The 20,913-nt window shown below is 42.9% G+C and overlaps 1 protein-coding gene across 1 annotated transcript; it reads right to left on the bottom strand.

Annotated features, from left to right (window-relative positions):
* Positions 1 to 5,573: 5,573 nt before the first annotated feature.
* Positions 5,574 to 20,356, bottom strand: LOC109920535 (lumican). Its single transcript, XM_048608058.1, has 3 exons — positions 20,123 to 20,356; positions 12,375 to 13,268; positions 5,574 to 7,359 (listed from the first exon to the last, which is right to left on the bottom strand). The coding sequence occupies exons 2-3, from the start codon at positions 13,246 to 13,248 to the stop codon at positions 7,202 to 7,204; spliced, it is 1,032 nt and encodes a 343-aa protein (XP_048464015.1). The 5' UTR covers positions 13,249 to 13,268; positions 20,123 to 20,356; the 3' UTR covers positions 5,574 to 7,201.
* Positions 20,357 to 20,913: the final 557 nt, after the last annotated feature.

The following is a 20,913-nucleotide window of genomic DNA, read 5'->3' as shown; positions in this document are numbered from 1 at the left end:
AGTGTGTCAGAGGGAAGAAGAAGTGTGTCAGAGGGGAAAAGAAGTGTAAGAAGGTCCAGAAAGAGAGCTAAAGCCTCCACATCGACAATGTGACCCAGGCATTGGCTCCTTCTCCTCCTTCATGAGTGTTACCAACTCCTTCATCAACGACATCTTTGAGACCATCTCCTCTGAGGCCTCCCACCCGGTCCACTACAGCAAGTGGCAGCCCATCTCCTCCCGGGAGATCCAGACCACAGTCCTCCTGCTGCTGCCTGCGGAGATAGACAAACACACTGTCTGAAGGCACCACAGTGATTACCAAGTTCTCCAGCTGCAAATGAAATGCCTCACCAGACAATATTTAAAAAAAAAGAGGATAAAGTAACTAAAATCACATCTTGCAGGACCACCAAGTCCTGATGTGGAAATCGAAGCTGGAGGCAGAGACTGTGGATTGCACACTGTAGGAAGACGAACGATGGGCCACGTGAAGGCAGATAAACATGATGACCCATCAACTGGATTCCTCATTAATATGGGCCTCCTTCACTAGGCCACAACATAGGAGTTATAACAACGCTCCCTCCCCAAAATGATATTGCCTCCCACTTTTAGTGTGGTCCTTTCAAATTTGACAGAGAATGGGTCTAGTCCCTTGAAGGAAACATGGTGAGATTCAGTTAGTTGGGCCATCTTGGTACCAAAACCACCCCTGACCCCAAACAAAATCCACCATTCTCGTCCCCTATCCCCACTGGTTCAAAATTCCTGTCACCCCTAGGTTCTCCATTCTCCCCCGCAATTGTCCTACTGCAGAGCCTCTCTCAAACACTACAGACCCAAACCTCCCTCAGAAGCTCTTACAATCCAAATACCAATGCCCCTGCTGAGTCTTGCCTCTTCCATGATCGAGACAAGCTCTACCCTGAGGTTCCTTGACATTTCCCCTCCCCAAGATTCTGTATACTCCCTGACCCAGAGCTTCCACTACCCATCCTATTAAATCCAACTGTCCCCCTAACCTAGGGACATTCTCTCTGCTTCACAGGAAACTCAGACCAAGCCCCAGATATGGGTTAGGCCTCAGTATGACTAACATCCTGAACAAAGCTTCCTCATATTCAAACTACTGGCAGACCCAGACCCTCTAGATTTCTGGAATGTAGCCCAATGACTGACTTTAGACTCCCAGAATATTGAGGGAGGCAAGAGAACAAATTGCTGGAGTACTGACATCTTTGCATCCTCTATGGCCACAAATGAGGTCCCAGAGAACTGGAGAATAGTCAGTGTCATCCCATTGTTTAAAAAGGGTAACAGGGATAATCCTGGAAATTACAGGCCTGTGATTCTCACATCAGTTGTAGGGAAATTATTGGAAAAGAGTCTCAGGGACAAGATCTATACACATTTAGAAGCAAATGAACTGATTAGCGATAAACAGCACGGTTTTGTGTGGGTTGGTGTCATGCCTCACTAGCTTGATTGAGTGTTTTTGAGGAGTTGACGAAGATGATTGATGAGGGAAAAGTTGTTGATGTTGTCTACATGGACTTCAGTAAAGCCTTTGACAAGGTCCCCCATGGCAGACTGGTACAAAAGGTGAAGTCACATGGCATTGGGGTGAGCTGGGAAGATGGGTACAGAACTGGCTTAGTCATGGGAGACAGAGGGTAGTGGTGGAAGGATGCTTTTTGGAAGGGAGGGTTGTGACTAGTGATGTTCCACAAGGATTAGTGCTGGGACCTCTGATGTTCGTGTTCTACATAAATGACTTGGAGGAAAGCATAACTGGTCTAATTAGTAAGTTTGTGGACAATACAAAGATTCGTGGATAGTGAGGAGGATAGTCAGAGGATATAGCAGGATATAGATCAGTTAGAGGCAATTTCAGAAAAATGGCAGATTGAGTTTAATCTGCACAAATGTGAAGTGACGCATTTTGGAAGGTCAAGTACAGGTAGAATGTATACAGTGAATGACAGGACCCATAGGAGTATTGATATGCAGAAGGATCTGGGTGTGCAGGTCCTCAGATCACTGAAGGTGACAGCGCAGGTATATAAGGCAGTAAAAAAAGCTTATGGCATGCTTGTCTTCATTGGAAGGGGCATTGAGTGTAGGGATAGATACGTTATGCTGCAAGTTTATAGAACTATGGTTTGGCCACACTTGGAATATTGCGTGCAGTTCTGGTCACGACACAACCGGAAGGATATAGATATTTTGGAGAGGGTACAGAAAAGGTTTACCAGGATGTTGCCTGGTATGGGGGATTTTAGCTGTGTGGAAAGGCTGGATAGACTGGATTTGTTTTCACTGGAATGCAGGAGGCTGACAGGTGACCCAATAGAAGTTTGTAAGATTGTGAATGGCATGGATGGAGTTGAAAGTGTGAGACTTTTTCCCAGAGTGGAGGGGTCAATTACTAGGGGACACAGATTCCACGTGCGAGGGGGACGTTTAAAAGAGATGTGTGAGGCAAGTTTTTCACACAAAGCATGGTGAGTGCCTGGAACACGTTGCCAGAGGAGGTGGTGGAAGCAGACACAATAGCAGCTTTCAAGAAGAACCTGGAGAAATACATGAATAGGAAAGTAATAGAGGGATATGTATCCTGTAAGTGAAGGCTGTTTTAGTTTGGAAGGGCAATATGTGTCAGCACAGTCTTGGAGGGCTGAAGGGCCCGTTCTTGTGTTCTTGTGTTGTTCTTTGTTCTTTTTTCTTGAGGCCCAGACCTTCTGGATTTCTGGAATGTAGCCTGTGGACTGTCTTCAGCCGTGGACCCTCCAGAGCGATTGTAGCATGTCCTTAGATGGTCACAGCACAAAACTGGGACTGACTGAAGTAGCCTTCCATCCCCGCAATACAGTGTGACTGATTGTATTACTCCTGAACTGTCCTACCCTCACAATCTGATGTAGATGCAGAATGGGCTTTATCGCTTTTGCAGGATATTTCTATTTGTACTTATAGAGTCCTAGAGTCTTATGGCATAGAATCAGACCCTTTGGCCTGGTCACATAAATAACCCTCCACCCTTTACTTCCTATTGCAAGCCAATTTTGGATCCAGTTTGCCAACTTGCCTTTTTATCTATGTGCCCTTACCTTTTGGACCAGCCTTTCACATCGGTCCTTGTCAAAGGCCTTACTGAACCTCATCAACAACACTATCCTCATCAATATATTTAAACACCTTTTCAGAAATCTATTAAATGGTAATTCCTATAACATAAGAACCAGACGTGTGTAATACAGTACTGAAAGATCCAGTAGACATTTAACACAGCTCCTAGTATCTACATACATTACAGCCACAGGTACTGCTGTGCCTGGGCTAGTACTAAGCAATTCATGTACAAACTGTAAGTGGCCTCTTTTAGCATGTCATGCTGCAATTGACCCAAGTAAGATGGAGACCGAGAGACTCGGACCTTTAGCCGTTAGGTCACAAACTGTGATATGGTGATGATATCAAGATCATGTTTCATTAAGGTATATTGCTTACTCGCTGTGAGACGTAACACAAGCTCCACCCACCCCGCTACCCCAAACACCCCGGCTTGACTGGAGCACACCATAGCCTGATTTATCCTTCTTCCCACTCACCATTTTCATGTTTCCCAGCTGTTCACACACCACCACTCACTCTCCATCAGCTTTCCCGGTTCAATAGCCTTCATCTGGAAGCATGTGCCAGTCGGAGATGGCTCAGGGAGATATCCTGCCTCCCTCTGTTTGAATACAATCTGTATGAGATCATGCAAGAGAATGTAGGCAGCTGTTAACCACATCATGTGACAAGGACAAAACCGTAAGAACTTGCCCTGCAATCCAGTAGGAAGAGCCAGTCTCCAGGTAAATGCCTGATATGCGGTGCCAGGTATTTGAAACATCGAACTGCTCAAATGGTAGAACTTAACAGGGAAGGTGAACTTAACTCCAGTGAGTTGTGATTTGAATGAGATATAAATGCATGCAGATAAATTTCTCACCACCTGGTTTCAAGATCATTGACCTGTTTCCTCTCAGAAAGGGGAAGGGATGGAGCAGAGAGAGTAAATGGAGAGCAGAACTCAATCTCTGAATGAGTGAAGCATATATATATTCAGGTAGGAACACCTCCACCAGCAAGTTCCCTTCTTAACCACTCACCATCCCGTCTTAGAAATATATTCCCTCGCTGGAATCCCCTCCCTAACAGCATTGCGAGTCTACAGCGAATGGACTGCAACAGTTTCAGAAGGCAGTTCATCACCACCTTGTTAGGGGCACCTAGAGATGGCCATAAATGCTGGCCCCGCCAGACACACCCACATTCCAAATATGAATTTGCTAAAGAATTGAACTTGATGGTGAGAAACTGATGTTTTGTCTCTCGCCCCCTTGCTGTTCTTCTCAGTACCTCTCAGAGCAGTATGTCCTGCCCTATACCCAGGCCGCCTGTAATCAACACCATGTGACTTCTCTAAAGAGCTGTGTCCCCTGTGCCCATTCCCTGCTTTGTTCCGTACTCCTCCATATTCCACCCCTTCCCCTCATTCTCTATGATCCAGCCCCTGCTCTATTACCTTCCATTCCCCACTCTCTTGCCCTCCTTGGTTCAACCCTTTACCCTCCCTGCCCCATACCCTGTCCCCCTCCCTGCCCCACCCATTACCCTTGCCACTCCACCCCCTTGCCCTCCCCTCTCCACTCCCTTACCCTCCCTGCCCCACAACCTGTCCCCTTCCTTGTTCCACCCCTTCACCCTCCCTGCCCCACCCATTACCCTCCCTGCCCCACACCCTGTCCCGCTCCTTGCTCCACCCCTTCACTCTCACTGCTCTACCCCCTTACCCTCCCTGCTCCACCCACTTGCTTTCCCTGTTTCACCCCCTTCTCCCTCTCTGCGCCACCCCTTACCCTCCCTGCTCCACCTCCTTACCCTCCCTACCCCACCCCGTCCCTCTCCCTGCCTCACCACTTTCCCCTCCCTGCCCCACCTCTGTGTCCGTCCCTGTTCAATTGGACAGTGGTGTGTCTGTCATCTGTTTCAGGGCCGATACAGAGGCTAGGTGGCCAATGAGAACCTATACTCAGGAAGTGTGAGTTCTGGACACCCCTTCTACCTCAATGGAGGAGTCATGACACCCCTTGATAAACTTAGCCTGTATTCTCTTTCCTGCTCTAAGGCTTCTCTTAAAGTCCCGTGAAATGACACAAGTCACTCTGTTGTGAAAACAATGGTTCACGAAGAAGGAGGCATGGACTTGGGCAAAAATACAAAGGCATCTAACAAACAAATACAATTGAACAAGGGGCTTATTATGAATTGAATAAGGATCACCAGACCCAAAACATTGACTCTGCTTTCTCTCCACCAAAGCTGCCTGACCTGCTGAGTTTTCCTAGTAATTTCTGTTTTTGTTTCTGATTTCCAGCAAGCGCAGTTTTTTCGGGGTTACTTTTGGCTTGTTGTGTTAAATCTGATGTGCAGCCCATGTACCAGAAATGTCTTTCTTTGTTAGAAACATTTCTCTTGATCCTTCAACAAAAATAGGTGGAGGTCCACAAATTTGGTTGAACAAACTAAAGCACAGTTGAAGATAGGTGAAGATATACTTTAATGGTTAATGTGAGGGAAAAAAAAAAGTCGTGTACAGAGAGTTAAAACTACAAAGTCAGTTCATTACATTTGGAATTGATACATTTTTCAGGTCAATTGTTTGGAACACCCCCTTTTGTGGATTTATAGAATTCAATAATTTCACATCCACTCCAACCTAGCGGAGATTTGTGAAGTCCGCTTCCAGCTGTGTTTCGCCACAGACGTTTCCACGTTGATCAGGGTTCCCATTGTGCGATCAGCTGAAGCAAGTGTCTCATTATAATGGTGTAAGATAGCAATGTCAGATTGCTGTCCACTCATTCCCCAAAGGCTGAGTCTAAAAGATGCTCTAACCTTATAGCCTGCTTGACAATTGGATAAATTTCTTTGCAAGCAAATAGCTCTGGTATTTGACAGACCAGAGAAACTCAAACCCAGTAGCATATCTGGATGTGTAAACAATGGTTGCATACTAAAGACATTACTGCAGACTCAAGGCTGTCAGCTAAAGTGGAAAATACAGATAAGTTAAAGCCAGCCATGGCTGCTGCTAAATTAACCATGCTCGATTTTCTGCACGATAAATCAAATTTTACATAGAAAGAAAACTGGGTAAGGGTCATGCACGACTTACAATTTATGATGCAAGCTGTGGTTAAATATGTTTAATTGCCCCTATGAAAAAAAAACTAACCTAAAAGTTGCAAGAACTGTCAGCTTTTAATGCCAAGCAAATTTAAGCAAGAGTTATTGAAAGAAAGCCACTCACTTGGTTATTAAAAGAATGTTTGCTGTTTACCTTTATTTCATAATAACTTCTGTACAAGCTTTAAATTGCTAAACTCCATCAAACTCCTATTCTCCCACATCCTATAGATCCTACGTGTTTTCTTCAAACCTAGTGTATAATACAGTAATTATAGATGGCACAGATACTATTTGAGTCAGTACAAGTTATTAATCTTTTAAAGGACTTTTGAAAATAATATTTTAGTGAAGAAATATTTGGAGAATCTTCTGAACTGCATAATTTGAAAGGAAAGTTTGCACATAACATAGTTGGTTATAAAAGTGCTGAATCTTTTAAAAGTTCCTTTGTAATGTTTGTATCCCTATTATAACAAACAGAGCAAAAGAGGATTCTCATAATACAGAAAAGTGAGTTGATTTAATTTTAGCATTGCACTCGCTGAGTTTTTCTCTTTTGTAACTTCTAACCACAAGCTTTATTTGACTATTGCTGAATAAGTGTACAACAGGTGGTTGATTCAAATGTATCCTTGAAAAGATCCCAAAATATTTTCCATTTTGAAAGAATACCTTCTTCCCACAGCTTTATGCAGCTTTACTCTTAACCTCCACTTACTGTTACGTTCCTTTCTTTTCAATAATTCTGTTGGTTTTCTTTAGCTGATTGAAGATCTAGTAGAAAAGTTACGATTATGTGAAGATATAAGATTTAAAGGTGTTAGTTTGCGTGGCATGATGTGTTAACAAGTGAATAACTCTAAACTGGGAAACCTTGCAGATGGCAGGGGGTGGGGGGTGGGAGAGGCAGGAGGATAAGACAGACAGCTACACATAGTTAGAATCTGCCCTCATGTCTTCCCAATTAAGTGGATGTAAATCAAAAATCAAACATTATATCTGAGGCCAGGCGCAGACATCGGATCATGTCGTAGGGCATACTAGCTCGGGAGATATTGTTACCATCCAGTCGCAGGTGTCTGATGCTGGAGTAAGCCGTTGGGCCAGTAACGCGACAGAAGCTGTCCATGGTGAACTCTGCAAAATGAAGGTTCAGAGAATGAGAGGCATTCACTGTATTGGAGTGACCCAAGGATTATACACTCTGCTTGTAATATAAAGCTGAATGCAGAATTTCAAAAATATACAGAGCATCTCAGACTTAGAGTTTAATGTCTTTGAGTATCCTAACATTTGGAAAATAATGCGTAATATGGTGCTAAGTCTATTATGTCACCATTTCCTATCATACTGGAGATCAGGTTTAATTACAGAGGTTATTCATTTTAGATGAAAAATCTGTAAAGGCAATGCATATAAATATGAGATGATCAAAAACTTGGTGAAAGGGAGAGGCTTTTAAGCAGCACTCTAAAAAGGAGGAGAGGTGCTGAAGTTTAGGGAGGAATTTTCAAAGTTTAGACACTTGGGTAACTGAACAGATGACTCCACATGATTGAACAATTAATTGGGAATGCACAAGAGGCTAGAATTAGATGATACAGAGATCTGAGAGGGTAAGGAGATTACAGAAGACTTGGTAGGTTTCTAGTAACCGAGAGATGCACGAAACAGACAAAGCATAGATTTACATTTGTTTCTGTATCTTCCATTTCCCAGAACAGGTTTATGACAGTGGCTTTGTAGCTTAAGGGGTATACGCCACATGCTGCCTGACAAATTGGAAAGATTTGCAAGCAGATAATCAACCTGTTTGGCTGTGTGTTGAATGTACCTTCCATGTTATTCAAATTCTGGGGTGGGATTTGAATCTGGAGCTTCTCGCTGAAAGTTAGGTATGTTACCTACTGTACCTCAAGACTATCTTAGAGGACCATAGATATATAGATTCTCTTCAGATCATATTGCTTGTCTTGTAGTATGAGGGTCTTAATCTAGGACAGTCATTAGCTTCCCAATGAACTACATATTAACTATAAGCAGTTAACTAAGAAGACTAAAGTAGCACTGAGGCTCAGTGGCTAGCAATGATGTTTCACAATGCTAGGGACTTGGATTTGATTCCAGCTTCAGGTGACTGCCGGTGTGGAGTTTGCACATTCTCCCTGTGTCTGCCCAGGTTTCCTCTGGGTGCTCTGGTTTCCTCCCACAGTCCAATGATGTGCAGCTTAGGTAGATTAGTCATGGGAAATGCAGGGATATGATGGTGGTGGTGGTTGGGGCGGGGGGTGGGATCTGGGTGGGATGCTCTTGGGACAGACTGTGTGGAACAGATGGGCCAAATGACTTGCTTCCACACCATAAGGATTCCATGATTCTATAATGACAAGTTTGCTCGGCTGTCCATCAATCACAGCGAACAAAATACCACAGTGTGAACTAATCTAATTGATATCTTAATCTGCTTATAGAGTTAGCAAACAGAAGGTGGAATGTATTCAGTCTAGAATATGACAAAAGTGGTTTCACTGGTACTTTTCAAACAATCCACCTGAAATTATTAGTTAGTGGGAGGTAACGGAAAACTATTCAGAATGTCTTAAAGATGGAAAGTGGACATCCACAAAGGTCAGTGCTGGGCTTTACACTGGAATAAAAAAAAACAATAAATTTCTAAATTTGCTGATGACATCAAACCAGGAACTAAATTGGGGAGGATGGCAACAATTTAAAACAATAAATTAACAAAATTAAAATATTAAAAGTGACATGTGAGTGTATTTATAATTAGATCAATGTACTGTATAACATTTGAGAAAGAAAAGTAAATGGTCATATATTACTTAGAAAAGAACATTCTCACCAGGGTTGTCAATCAAAGGGATTTGGGAGAACAGATATACAGGTCACTAGAAGCTGGCAACACAGATTAGTAAGGCTATTATAAAAAAAAAGGTCATGTCTCTTGACACTCTCAAAAGTTTCTCATTCATAAAATGCCTTGCCAGTAAAAAGCATGGCAGAGCCCAAACTGGCACAATAACAGGTTTTTCTCCATGGAAAGAGAAATCTGACCTAACAGATGGTTTTCACATTATAAACAGTTTTGATAGATTTGATCTGGAGAGAATGGGGCAGATTTCACTAGCAGTGTGCTGTTCCCAGTGATGGAACATGAAGGAGACTCCATTTCTGCTCTCCGTTTCCCACACAGTTCCAATTGAAAGTACCACCATGTGCACAGGAGACCCGTGTGATCATGTGGCAGGGGAAGTGAAACTGTGCTGCCTTTACAGGTGGGCTACAGAAGAGACTCCTGATCAGACAGGGAGACTCTGCTTCATGGACACAACTTTCCTAACCAATTCTCTTCACATCAGACTTGAGAGCACAAAGGGGGTTTTTCTTCAAAATTAAATTTCACCTGTAAATTTTTTACATTTCATTGATTTCACTTTATTCAAGTGCACATTACCTGCATTTGATGAGACAAGGTCAGTCAGAGATCTAAATGGATGGACTACTTCATGGTTAAGTATATTTAAGGTTGAGGTAGACAGATTTTGAATCAGTAAGGGATTGAACAATTATGGGGATAATGCAATGAAGTGGAGTTGAAGATTATCAGCTCAGTCATGATTTAATTAAATGGTAAAGTAAACTTGATGGGTTGAATGGTCTGCTTCTGCGCCTACATTTTATGGTCTTACGGTCTTATGGTGGCATATGTGATGGTTACAGGGATGTTAGGGGCATTTCCTTTGTTGGAGGGGAAATAATGTGTTTTTATGTTCACACTTTATCGAATATTCAAGTTATTGTCCAGTGTTGTACTCATTGCTCTGTGGGATATAGTGAACCTTGTAGGCTCAGCTGACCCTTCTATACATTTGAAGGACATTCTCAGAGGGGATCATTGTAATGTTGTAAAACTCAATGCAGTGGAAGGTCTCTGTCAGCCAACATCTTGAGATGGACCCACACCTGGACTGTACTGACACAGCCCTTTAGGCTCCTCACCTTCTTATATTGACTACCTGTTTCCACAACACCCTCTACCCTCTTCCAATCTCCATGCTTCTGCAACTGCCTCAACGCTGACTCACCCTTACTGACTCCAAGGTATCAACTTAAGCTGCCATTCTCCTGCTCCCCTTGCCTGTGCCATAGACTAAGAACAGAAAACCACTAACATTACACAGCGACTGCACAGAGCCAATTTGTGCAAGTATTCTTTAAACAAACATGAACTGGGTACTACAAGATTTTCACACGCTGCTGATTCTTTCTTGAAATTACAAAAACGTTTTATGCTAATAAATATCCATTGCATGCAAATGTATTGCGAGTGAGCAAGTGCCACAGGCCAATATAAGACTCAATATGCTGCAGCTGACCTAACCCCTGCAACTCAATCTGCCATCAGGAATTGGAGAGTTTGCATTCTGCCTAATAAGGTCACCTTGCACATCAGGTTTCCTGCACTTGTGGACTCCATAAAATTCCCCTTACTGTTTCCGCTTATGGGGAGGAACAATTAGACAAGAGGTCATTAATATAGGATAGAATCCCTACAGTGCAGAAAGAGGCCATTTGGCCCATTGAGTCCGCACCAACCCTCTGAAGAGCATCCCACCTAGACTCACCATCACCCCGCTACATGAGCTATTTACATGGCTATGCCACACTTCCCTGGCTAATATGGGGCAATTTTTTTTTAGCAAACCTGCACATCTTTGAGGGAGGAAACCACAGCACCCAGCAGAAAAGGAGAGAACATGCAAACTCCACACAGACAATCACCCAAGGCTAGAATCAAACCCAAGTCCTTGGCACTGTGAGGCAGCAGTGCCAACCACTATGCCACTGTGCCACCCTAACATGTGGGCAATGATCCCACTACCTCTCACACAGTCTCTAGGAAATCTAATAGTGAATTCATAAAAGGCCTCTTTCCCCAAAGTGGCGATAATATGGAGCTTGCTATCACAGGGGAATGCTTGAAGTGAATTGTATAGATGCATGTAAGAGGAATTTCCAAAAGTGTTTGAGGGAGAAGGGAATAGAGGAGATTTAGATGAGGTATGGTAAAAGGAAGCTAACGTGGAGTATGAACACTAGCAGGGACTGTTTGGGTCGAATGGCCTCTTTTTGGTGCAAATAGTGGCAGCAAATTAATTAGTAAGAATAGTCATGGATTAAGAGCAAATGTCTCAGGTTAATCTTGTGTTTCCCTCTTCGTTGTTTTGTTGAATTGAACATGTTTCAATTCACTGTTTTATATTATGTTACTTGTTTCCAATAGACAACCTGAATGTCTAGAACTATTGCCTTGTGCTAATTTAACATGATAATTCCAATCAAACAGATGTAGCAGAGATGACCAATTTTCCTTCCATTTACCATGAAGCCACCAGGTACTGTATCATACAAAATGCAAATTATCGTCAGCTGTTTTGAAATTAAACTTTTTCATAAATTGCCACAGTGGCTCAGTGGTTAGCACTGCTGCCTCACAGCACCAGGGACCCGGGTTCGATTCTACCCTTGGGTGACTGTCTGTGTGGAGTTTGCACATTCTCCCTTTGTCTGTGTGGGTTTCCTCTGGGTGTTCTGGTTTCCTCCCACAGTCCAAAGATGTGCAGGTTAGGTGGGTTGGCTGTGCTAAATTGCCCATAGTGTTCAGGGATGTGTAGGTTAGGTGGGTTATAGGGCTGGGTCTGGGTGGAATGCTCTGAGGGTTGGTGTGGACTTGTTGGGCCGAAGAGCCTGTTTCCACACTGTAGGGATTCTATGATAACCACATTGAAATATTGCAGGAATCAAATTTGGCCTGAATTCAGAAGATATTTTGTTTGTAATGATATCAAAATAGATGTTTGCATCAATCTATATCATCAATCTATAAGAATAATCTTTTAAGAATACAAATAACCTTAGGGAGAAACATCTCTAATATTCATGGCTCAATTCAGCTGAATTGGAATTCATTTGTATGGTACAGTTCTGTTATGACACGTTTTTCAGGTTTTTTCTGAGCAATAAACACTTTGCTTCTGACTTAACAGCTTAGTCCCAAATTTCTCATTTTATTTTGGGTCTTTTAACATCTGAACTTGATGCCATAGTGAGTGAAATGGAGTCACACTTACTTTCAATTTTATTTGCCTGTAGGTACAGATTTTCGAGGTTTTCATTAACAAGAGGGATGGTCTTCAAATCATTGTATGCAAGGTCCAACTCAATGAGTGAGGTGATGTTGAAGATTTTATCAGGGATACCGTCATCTGTAATTTCATTGTGCGACATACGTAGGTACTGCAGGGCTTTTATCTTGTTAAAGTAGTCCTTTGGAATGCTCTTGATCTTGTTGTCTGTCACATAAAACATCTCTATGGCTTCTGGAGGATCATCGGGAAGTTTTGTTAATTGGTTGGTGCTTATATCAAGGTATGTCAAAGACTTCAATCCACTCAAAGATCCGCCAATGTCACTCAATTTGTTGTCATTGAGTTGAAGAATCGTCAAGTTTTCCAGTCCTTTTAAGGTGTTTCCAAGCTTTGAGATCCTGTTCGATGAAAGCCTCAGTTCCTCTAATGACTTTGGTAGGGATCGGACACCATCTGTCAGATTGTTCTTGTTTATGTACAACCTTTTCAGGCCTTTTAGCTTCGAGAATGCATTCTTTCCTATGTTGTTGGTGGTAAGCTGATTGTCATCCAGAACCAGCCATTGGAGACCAGTGGCATTTTCAAATGCACTGTTTGGAATGCCAGTGAGCTGGTTGTTATGGAGGTAAAGGTACTTTATTTCCGCTGGTACCATTGGGATGGTTTTAAGGTTACGATGGTCACAATACATAGCAGTGGGGAAGTTCAATGGACAATCGCACTCAACAGAGCAAACTGGATAAGTTGGGGCCGCAAAACCTGCTGGATTGTAATAACCAAAGTACTCCTCGTAGTCATACTGACAGAGTATGCTGCTGACCAGCAAAGCAAATATGGGAAGTTGAATGACCTTCATCTCAGGAATTTATGGTGAAGCTGTGTGTAGAGAAAAGGCACAGAATTATTACTTGTATCTCAAAGAAACAAAATACATTTTCTTATTGAATATCCGTCACTTCTATTGAGCAACGACTTTCAGGGATTTTCAACGCAATTTTGCTTGGCTTCTAATCAAGAGGTCAAATGTTGTCCCTGAAAGATTGACCAATTGAATTGATGAAGTCCATTACAAAATTAGAGATGGATTTTACTTTGGCTTCAAGATCCTGATGTCAGGACACAAGAGGGGTCCCAGCCTCCTACATGCCACAAGTTACAGTCTAACTCCCTATTGCATACATTGATTGAATGTATTTTTACCCTATCCTGAGGCTGTACATCCAGACCCTAACTATTCCCTGTGTAGAAAAAGACCTTTGTCACATCATTTTTGCTTCTTTTGCAAATCTGAATTTAAACCTGTGCTATCTTCTTGCCGATCTTTTCTTGAGTGGGAACAGTTCCTCCCCATCTCCCCTACCAGATCCCTCGTCCCTCTGTCTCTGTCTCTCCACAGATACTGTGGGACCTGCTGGTCTAGCACTCGCTGATTTTATTTCGGATTTCGAACATCTGCAGTATTTTCCCTTTTTCGTTAAGGACCTAGCCGCTACCTGGTTGGACACACCCACAGGGTAGTCTGATGATCAGCGAGGCGGGTCAAGAAAGTCTGACGCTTGTTCTGAGTGTTCAATGTCAAGGAGAGGTGGCTGTTGCAGTGCAGTGGCAGTGTCCTCACCTCTGAGCCAGAAGTCCTGGATTCAAGACCCAACTGCTCCATAGGTGTACAATCACATCTCTGATCAGGTTAATTAGGAATATAAAAATATCAGTCAAGGAGACCTTAGAAATATTATAGCTGACCTCAACCATTCTGAATACTGTGGTACCTGTGTAACTGCTGTATATTACCCGGCTTGAGCTAAACTACAAAACATTCATTGGAATGCGGTTGTCTGCATTACTAGAATAATAATACTAGGGAGCGGTCAAAACATATTCAACTGTGAACCAGATAAAGAGATATTAAGTCACATGACTCAAACCTTGGGCAAAGACGTGCATTTTAAGGTGCATCTTAAGAGAAGCAGTGAGTCAGAGAGATTCAGGAATTCTGAGCTTACAGCCTGGGCAGCTAAAGGTATAGCCACCAAAGGTAGAAGCTCAAGCCGCTGGAATTGGAAGAACATGGTGATCTCAGAGGTCTGCGGGACTGGCAGGTATTATAGATTTGAAGGGATGAAAAGATTTGGAAAGCAAAAAGCAATAAAAATTATAGAATTGAGGAGCTGCTAGTAACTGGGAGTCAATGCCGGTGAGCAGGTGGTGATGGGCAAACGGGACTTCAGCTGAGTTAGGGCATGGGCAACAAAGTTTTGGGCATCATAAGGTTGAGTGAGTGTAGAATTTGGGGGTGCCAACACAAGTGCAATAAGTGAGTCAAAACAAATATATAATCCAATGATGGTCTATCAAAATAGCAACACACAAATTGCTTTTATGTTACAAGTAGCAAATTCATTTTGTGTAGACATTCTTTTATGTGCATGGCTCATGAATATATAATGTCACCCAGAACTTTTGCCTGTCACCACTCCCCAGCTATTGCTGGATATTAATGCTGTTGGGATCTTGTTGACTCCTAGTTGTATTCTTTTCTCTCGATGCCTGGATTGAGGTCAAGAAACCATCCAGTGTTGTTGTGAATGGAACAACTCTGGTTTCTAGAAAACTGTGAACTATCACTGACTTACATTTCATGGTCCTTTTTGAGAGTGGAATAAACAGGAACTTGCTATTTCAACTGGGGCTACAATGGTGGCTGACAAACAGGCTGGAAGAACACAGCAAGCCAGGCAGCATTTGGAGGAAAGGAGAAGTCGACGTTTTGGGTATTAACCTTCTTCAGGACTGGATGTGGGGGTAGGGGGAGCTGCAGATAAAGCCGGGGGTGGGGGTGGTGGGGGAGGTGGTAGCGGAATGTGAGTGATAAGTGGACACTGGTAGTAGGTATGGCCTGGTTGGTCAATTGGAGGGATGAATCTGGTTGGTGGCTGGAAGGGAGGGTCAGAAGGTGGGATGGAAGGGAGTAGGTGGGGCTGGAAGGGGAGCCAAGGGACGATTGGGAAGGTTATTTGAAATTGGGGAACTCAATGTTGAGTCCTCCGGGCTGGTTGCCCAGGTGGAAGATAAAGTGTTGTTCTTCAAATTTGCGTACCGAGTCACTGCGACACTGGAGGAGGCTGAGGACGGACATGTCGGAGGGGGAGTTGGTGGTGGGGTGGTGGTTTGCGGTAGTTAAAATGGGCAGTGGCCCAGAGGTTAGGCTGGACGTAATGGGTCAGGTGAAGATGCTCGGCGAAACGGTCACCTAGTCTGCATTAGGTCTCAGTGATGTAAAGAAGACCATATCGGGAGCACCAGACGCAATAGAATGTGTTGGTGGGGATGCAGGTGAAGCTCTGTCTCACCTGGAAGGGCTGTTTAGGGCCCTGGATGGAGGTGAGGGAGGTGGCGTGTGGGCAGGTGTTGCATCTTTTGCTATTACAGGGGAAGGTACTGGGTGGGTTGGAGTGGTTGGTGGGCAGTGTGGCGCGAACTAAGGATTGTTGAAGCACCATTCCCATCGCCAATTCTTAGTTCGCGCCACACTGCTCACCAACCACTCCAATCCACCCAGTACCTTCCTCTGTAACAGTAAAAGATGCAACACCTGCCCAGATACCACCTCCCTCACCTCCATCCAGGGCCCTAAACAGCCCTTTCAGGTGAGACAGAGCTTCACCTGCATCTGCACCAACCTAGTCTATTGCATCTGGTGTTCTTGATGTGGTCTTGTCTACGTCACTGAGACCAAACGTACACTACGTGACTGTTCCACCGAGCATCTTCACCTGGCCCGAAACGGCCAACCTAACCTCCCGATCACTGCCTGTTTTAACTACAACCCTCCCCCCACAACTGCCCATCCCCCTCCGACATGTCCATCCTCGGCCTCCTTCAGTGTTGCAGTGATTCAGAATGTAAATTTGAAGAACAACACTTTATCTTCCAGCTGGGCACCCTACAGCCTGGAAGACTCAACATTGAGTTCTGCAATTTCAAATAACCTTTCCACCCATTCCCCAGCTCCCTTTCCAGCCCCACCTCCTCCCTTCCAGCCACCAACCGGATTCATCCCTCCCATTGAACAACCAGGTCATACACACTACCAGTGTACATGTATCACCACCATTCTGCTACCCCCCATTCCCCCACCCCACTCTTTAACTACAGCTCCCCCTACCCCCACATCCAGTTCTAAAGAAGGTTAATACCCAAAACGTTGACTTCTCCTTTCCTCCAGATGTTGCCTGGTTTGCTGTGATCTTCCAGCCTCCTGTTTCTCCACCTTGGATTCCAGCATCTGCAGTTTTTTTGTCTCCACAATAGTGGCTACTCAGTTTTGCTTGATGTAGACTGACAAGTGTTCCAACTGACAGAAGGACATGTTAATTGCTACAGTTACTTTAATTCTGTCAGCAAGACACTATTTCTCTACGCTGTGCAAACAAAGTATTTTCTTAACATTCAAGTGTTCCCACAATTCTGGAGACATTCCACAATAAAACATGGAAGTTGCATAATGTAAATATTACTAAAAAGAGACATGTTACTGAAGATTTTAATCTTCCACTCATCAGGAAAAATACAAAAATGCGAAATTTTAAAACATCACAACATACTTTCTCCTGTAGACTAAAATTGTTGTGATCTTTTAAAATGTGGCATTCTTATACTCGTCCTGTTGAGAGCATGATAAAGAATCTTGGCAGCATATCTCTCTTTTCAGCACTTTTTGCATAACTCATCAGATATTTTTCTACTTTAGTGTAAAGCCTGCTCGGGTAAGGAAAAATAACATTTTTGAGGTTCTGAAATGTATCTATGTTATACCAACAAAGCACCACAGACTGGCTGTTTCATTCAGACCGTGATTTATCTGACAGTTATTAATGTTTGTTTCAGTGTCATCCACTTTCTTCTTTCTTATCCACATCATAATTGTTTTCTGTTTCTCATCATGTACTCCTGGTCCATGTTTATGATGACATCATCTTCATCATGATTGATGGTTTGAGAAAACTGAAAGCGAAGGTGAGAAGAAATTTTCTCTGGGTTTCCTATTGCATTTGGTGGAGTGCTGATGTGTTTTCTAGGAGGGTGGCATGGAGGCACTATTAGCATTGGCAGGTTTCTACCCAGAAGGGAGGGGACAGGGGGCGACCAGGCAGGGAACATGGGCAGTAGTTATACCTGTCTTCTTGTGGTTTGATGTAATTTGAGGGATTTTGCATAAAGCGCAAGCAGTGAGTCTATTCACGATTAAATGGGGGGGGGGGGGGGGGGGGGAGGTGGCAGTGGAGAGACTAGCCTGCCAAATATGGCAGCATCTAAATTCGCTCTGGTCATGCCAACTTTGCCCCTATAGTGTTATGTTCCTTTGGGAGAAGTTGGTACCAAAAGGAAAAACCCATGCCTGGGATATTCAGAAAATGCTTAACCTCTGACCTTTCCAGAGAGGGACTGATATGTATTCCTACCAGACTGTTTCCTTTCCCACCTAAGCAGGGTTGGGTGGGGCCAATTAGCAGATGGGGGTAATCTGTTGCCATTAAAGGGCACACAGAGACTAGGAGGGATGGAATATAAAATGAGATTCATTAAACTGTTTTCTTTGGTAAAAGGTATTGCAGGATGTGGAGAAATGGCAAGTATCTGGTGATGAGGTACAGTTCAGCCATGATCTCATTGAACGGTGGAACGAGGTCAAGCCAATGAATGACCTCCAACTGCTCCAAAGATGGTACCACCCTGATAACCCCCTGACTCCAGCAGCTCCAACAGGTCCCCAGGAGGCAGCAAGACTCACTCTACCATAGTTGCAGTGGCAAAATGGGAACATGTGTTGGAGAGACTATAATCATTGATAGGATATGAAATTCTCTATCACAACTGGTTCCAGCAATTACTTTGCAACTTGATGTTCCCTTTTGACCAAAAAAAAGAGGGTGAATATTACAAAGGTGTGGGGTTGGGCACAAGAGGATGGGATCAGTTATAGGAAGCCCCTAAGCAGAAGGACATGCGTATTGACAGGATGGGTAGAATGGCCTGTTGTCATGCACAGGTAGTCTGCTCACAATCTAGATCCAGCCATGAGTTAACAGGAGGAACCACAGTTCCAGGGGTCAACAGAAAGATCCTATGAAAAATTATTTGGAAGTAACTCTAAAACAATCTGGTGACAAGGAAAATAAGCTTTAGTATTCCAGCGTCAGCGTCTACACCCCTCTCTACATACCAGAGTGGACACTCAAAGAAAATATCACTGTATAAAAATTCACCCTTTCAGTCAGTGGAGATTTCAGTTAACTTGGTGTGTGGTCATTCTGTCTAAACCAATGATGATAAATTCTGTAAGAGAACATCAATTTACAGCAACTTAAAGTGGAACGAAATAATTAGTGGTAATGTAAACACTCTTCTGTTTTATTCATTGGGAAAAAGCAATGGTTGTAATTAGCGGAACAGCATTTGAAAGAGGTGAACTCATACAGATTGGTCTGCAGCAGCAATATTCCACTCAGATCACAGTGAAAAGTTTCATTTGAAATCTTCTATGTCCTTATTTTGTTTCATTAGAGCTCAGTAACCTTTAAATTAATCATTGGCATATATTTCTGTTTAAGGAGGAATTACGTTTATATTGTAAACTCACCCCTGGATTTTGATAGAAACCCCTTCACTGCCTTCGAGCCTATACAGTGGCTCTGAACGGAAGGGGAAAAAAATGAGTTCCAAGGGCACTAAATAACTGATACAATCTCTCAGGTCCCAGCTTTTAAAATGAGTTTCCTCTGAGAACACCATTGGTAATTTGACCAGAACATAATGGTCAAAGATTGAAATCTCAGAAGGATGATCCTGCTAGAACATCCTGTGCCCCCACTTTTGTCACAGTTAGCAAGGGAGCACTTCAGTTTCAGTCTTGACTGAGGTCACATTATACATTGGGCGACCTGTAAAATTCAATAAATAGAGATCACAACAACCCAACCAGACAGCTCCTCAGTGCCGGATAACTAGCTCTCTACAAACTGATAATACTGTCACCCGCGTTGACATTACTATTTCTGTTTCGTATCAGGTGAAGAATGTTGAATACCGTCTTTGACTGGTTTTCTTTTTTCAAACATGAATCTGGCTTGCTTCAAATGAATAACTGAGCTTATCTGAGACAGATATCCCCTGGAATGTGCAAACAAGAGGTCTACATGCTGTGTTTGGCCCCTGCACTAAAATCATAATATGTTGCTGTCAGATTATTTCTACAATAAACCTAATGCATCTTTCAACAATTACAGTTCTTTTCCTTGCAGTGTTGCCTATCTCATTGTAGACTATGAAGAATGGCAACTAGTTAAGGAGCACTTTCTACAATTCAGTTTTTGATCTGTTTCTCTAAGTACCTTGGTCACAGAGCACAAGCCTGTCCTTGTACGTTTTGTTAATTATGTTTTTCATTCCTATTTTATCAGAAGAAGTTCTCCACTCTTGATTTAACACATTCAATGTTATCCACTAACCTACAAAAATGTACAGACGCATGCAGTACTCTCTTAATTGTGATCCTAATAGGAATGTATATATTACTAAATCATCTTTCAAGGGTTAAAAAAGCAATGATCCAGGCTTGTTTTCTGCACAAGAAACTTTTCTGAAAGTAGCTTTGGAAAAAAGAGCAAGTTATCTCGACATATTTTCACACTGCATACATTGTTAAGCCAAACTGAAAGCCACTCGCCTACCTTTGCTTGAAGCCTTTAGTTTCTTAATTCCAAAGAATGAGCAACAGAGAAAATGAGGGCAAGAATCAAATATTAAGTGCTGTATACTAGTCTCTGGAGAAAGAGGAGGCCTGCCAGACTTCTGTGGCACAGCGCTGACAACAACAGTGGAGAGGTGGATACCCCTCAACTATAAAGCTGCTATGTCATCACTCTGGGTCTGTACTCTGCTTGTGTTAAGTAATACTGAAAATAGAGCCCATTAACCAAATGAGGCAGGATGGCTGCAGTTACCGTACAGATAAGACATTGGGAAAAGAAGTTTTTTTTTCACTGTAATTTGCATTTTGTGGTATCAGTCTCCACAACTGCCCATTTTGATTCAATTATGTTTTTGGTAAGAGTACAACAAAAATGAACAGAGTATGCCAATAACTTCAAAGTACCTTAGTCTTTGGAGAATGTTACTTAACGCTTGACTAAGGGAGCAATACTTTCCATGTGTTCTTATTTCCTGAGAGTAACTGTTACAAAAGAACAGCAGCGTAAATAGCATTAAACGCCACCCAGCTCTCTGTAAAATGCTGTACAAGGGCTCGTGTTAAGTTACACTATCCTTGAAACACAACAAAGTGTGGCCAAGAGCCAAGTTTTGTGCAGATGTTGAGAAAGAAAGGATTCAGTTGGAAGCTCGAAAGGAGCGGAGAAATAGCATAGAAATAGAAGAATTCAGTACTAATTTACTTCACAATTTCTGTGGGACAGTAAAAGAGTAAACCAAATCCTCCCTGCATTCACAAGATCCTTAGAAT

Source organism: Rhincodon typus, chromosome 18 (genome assembly GCF_021869965.1).
Source record: "Rhincodon typus isolate 14 chromosome 18, sRhiTyp1.1, whole genome shotgun sequence".
NCBI lineage: Eukaryota > Metazoa > Chordata > Chondrichthyes > Orectolobiformes > Rhincodontidae > Rhincodon > Rhincodon typus.
Note: the sequence above shows the minus strand (reverse complement) of the source record. Positions and strands in the feature narration are given on the sequence as shown.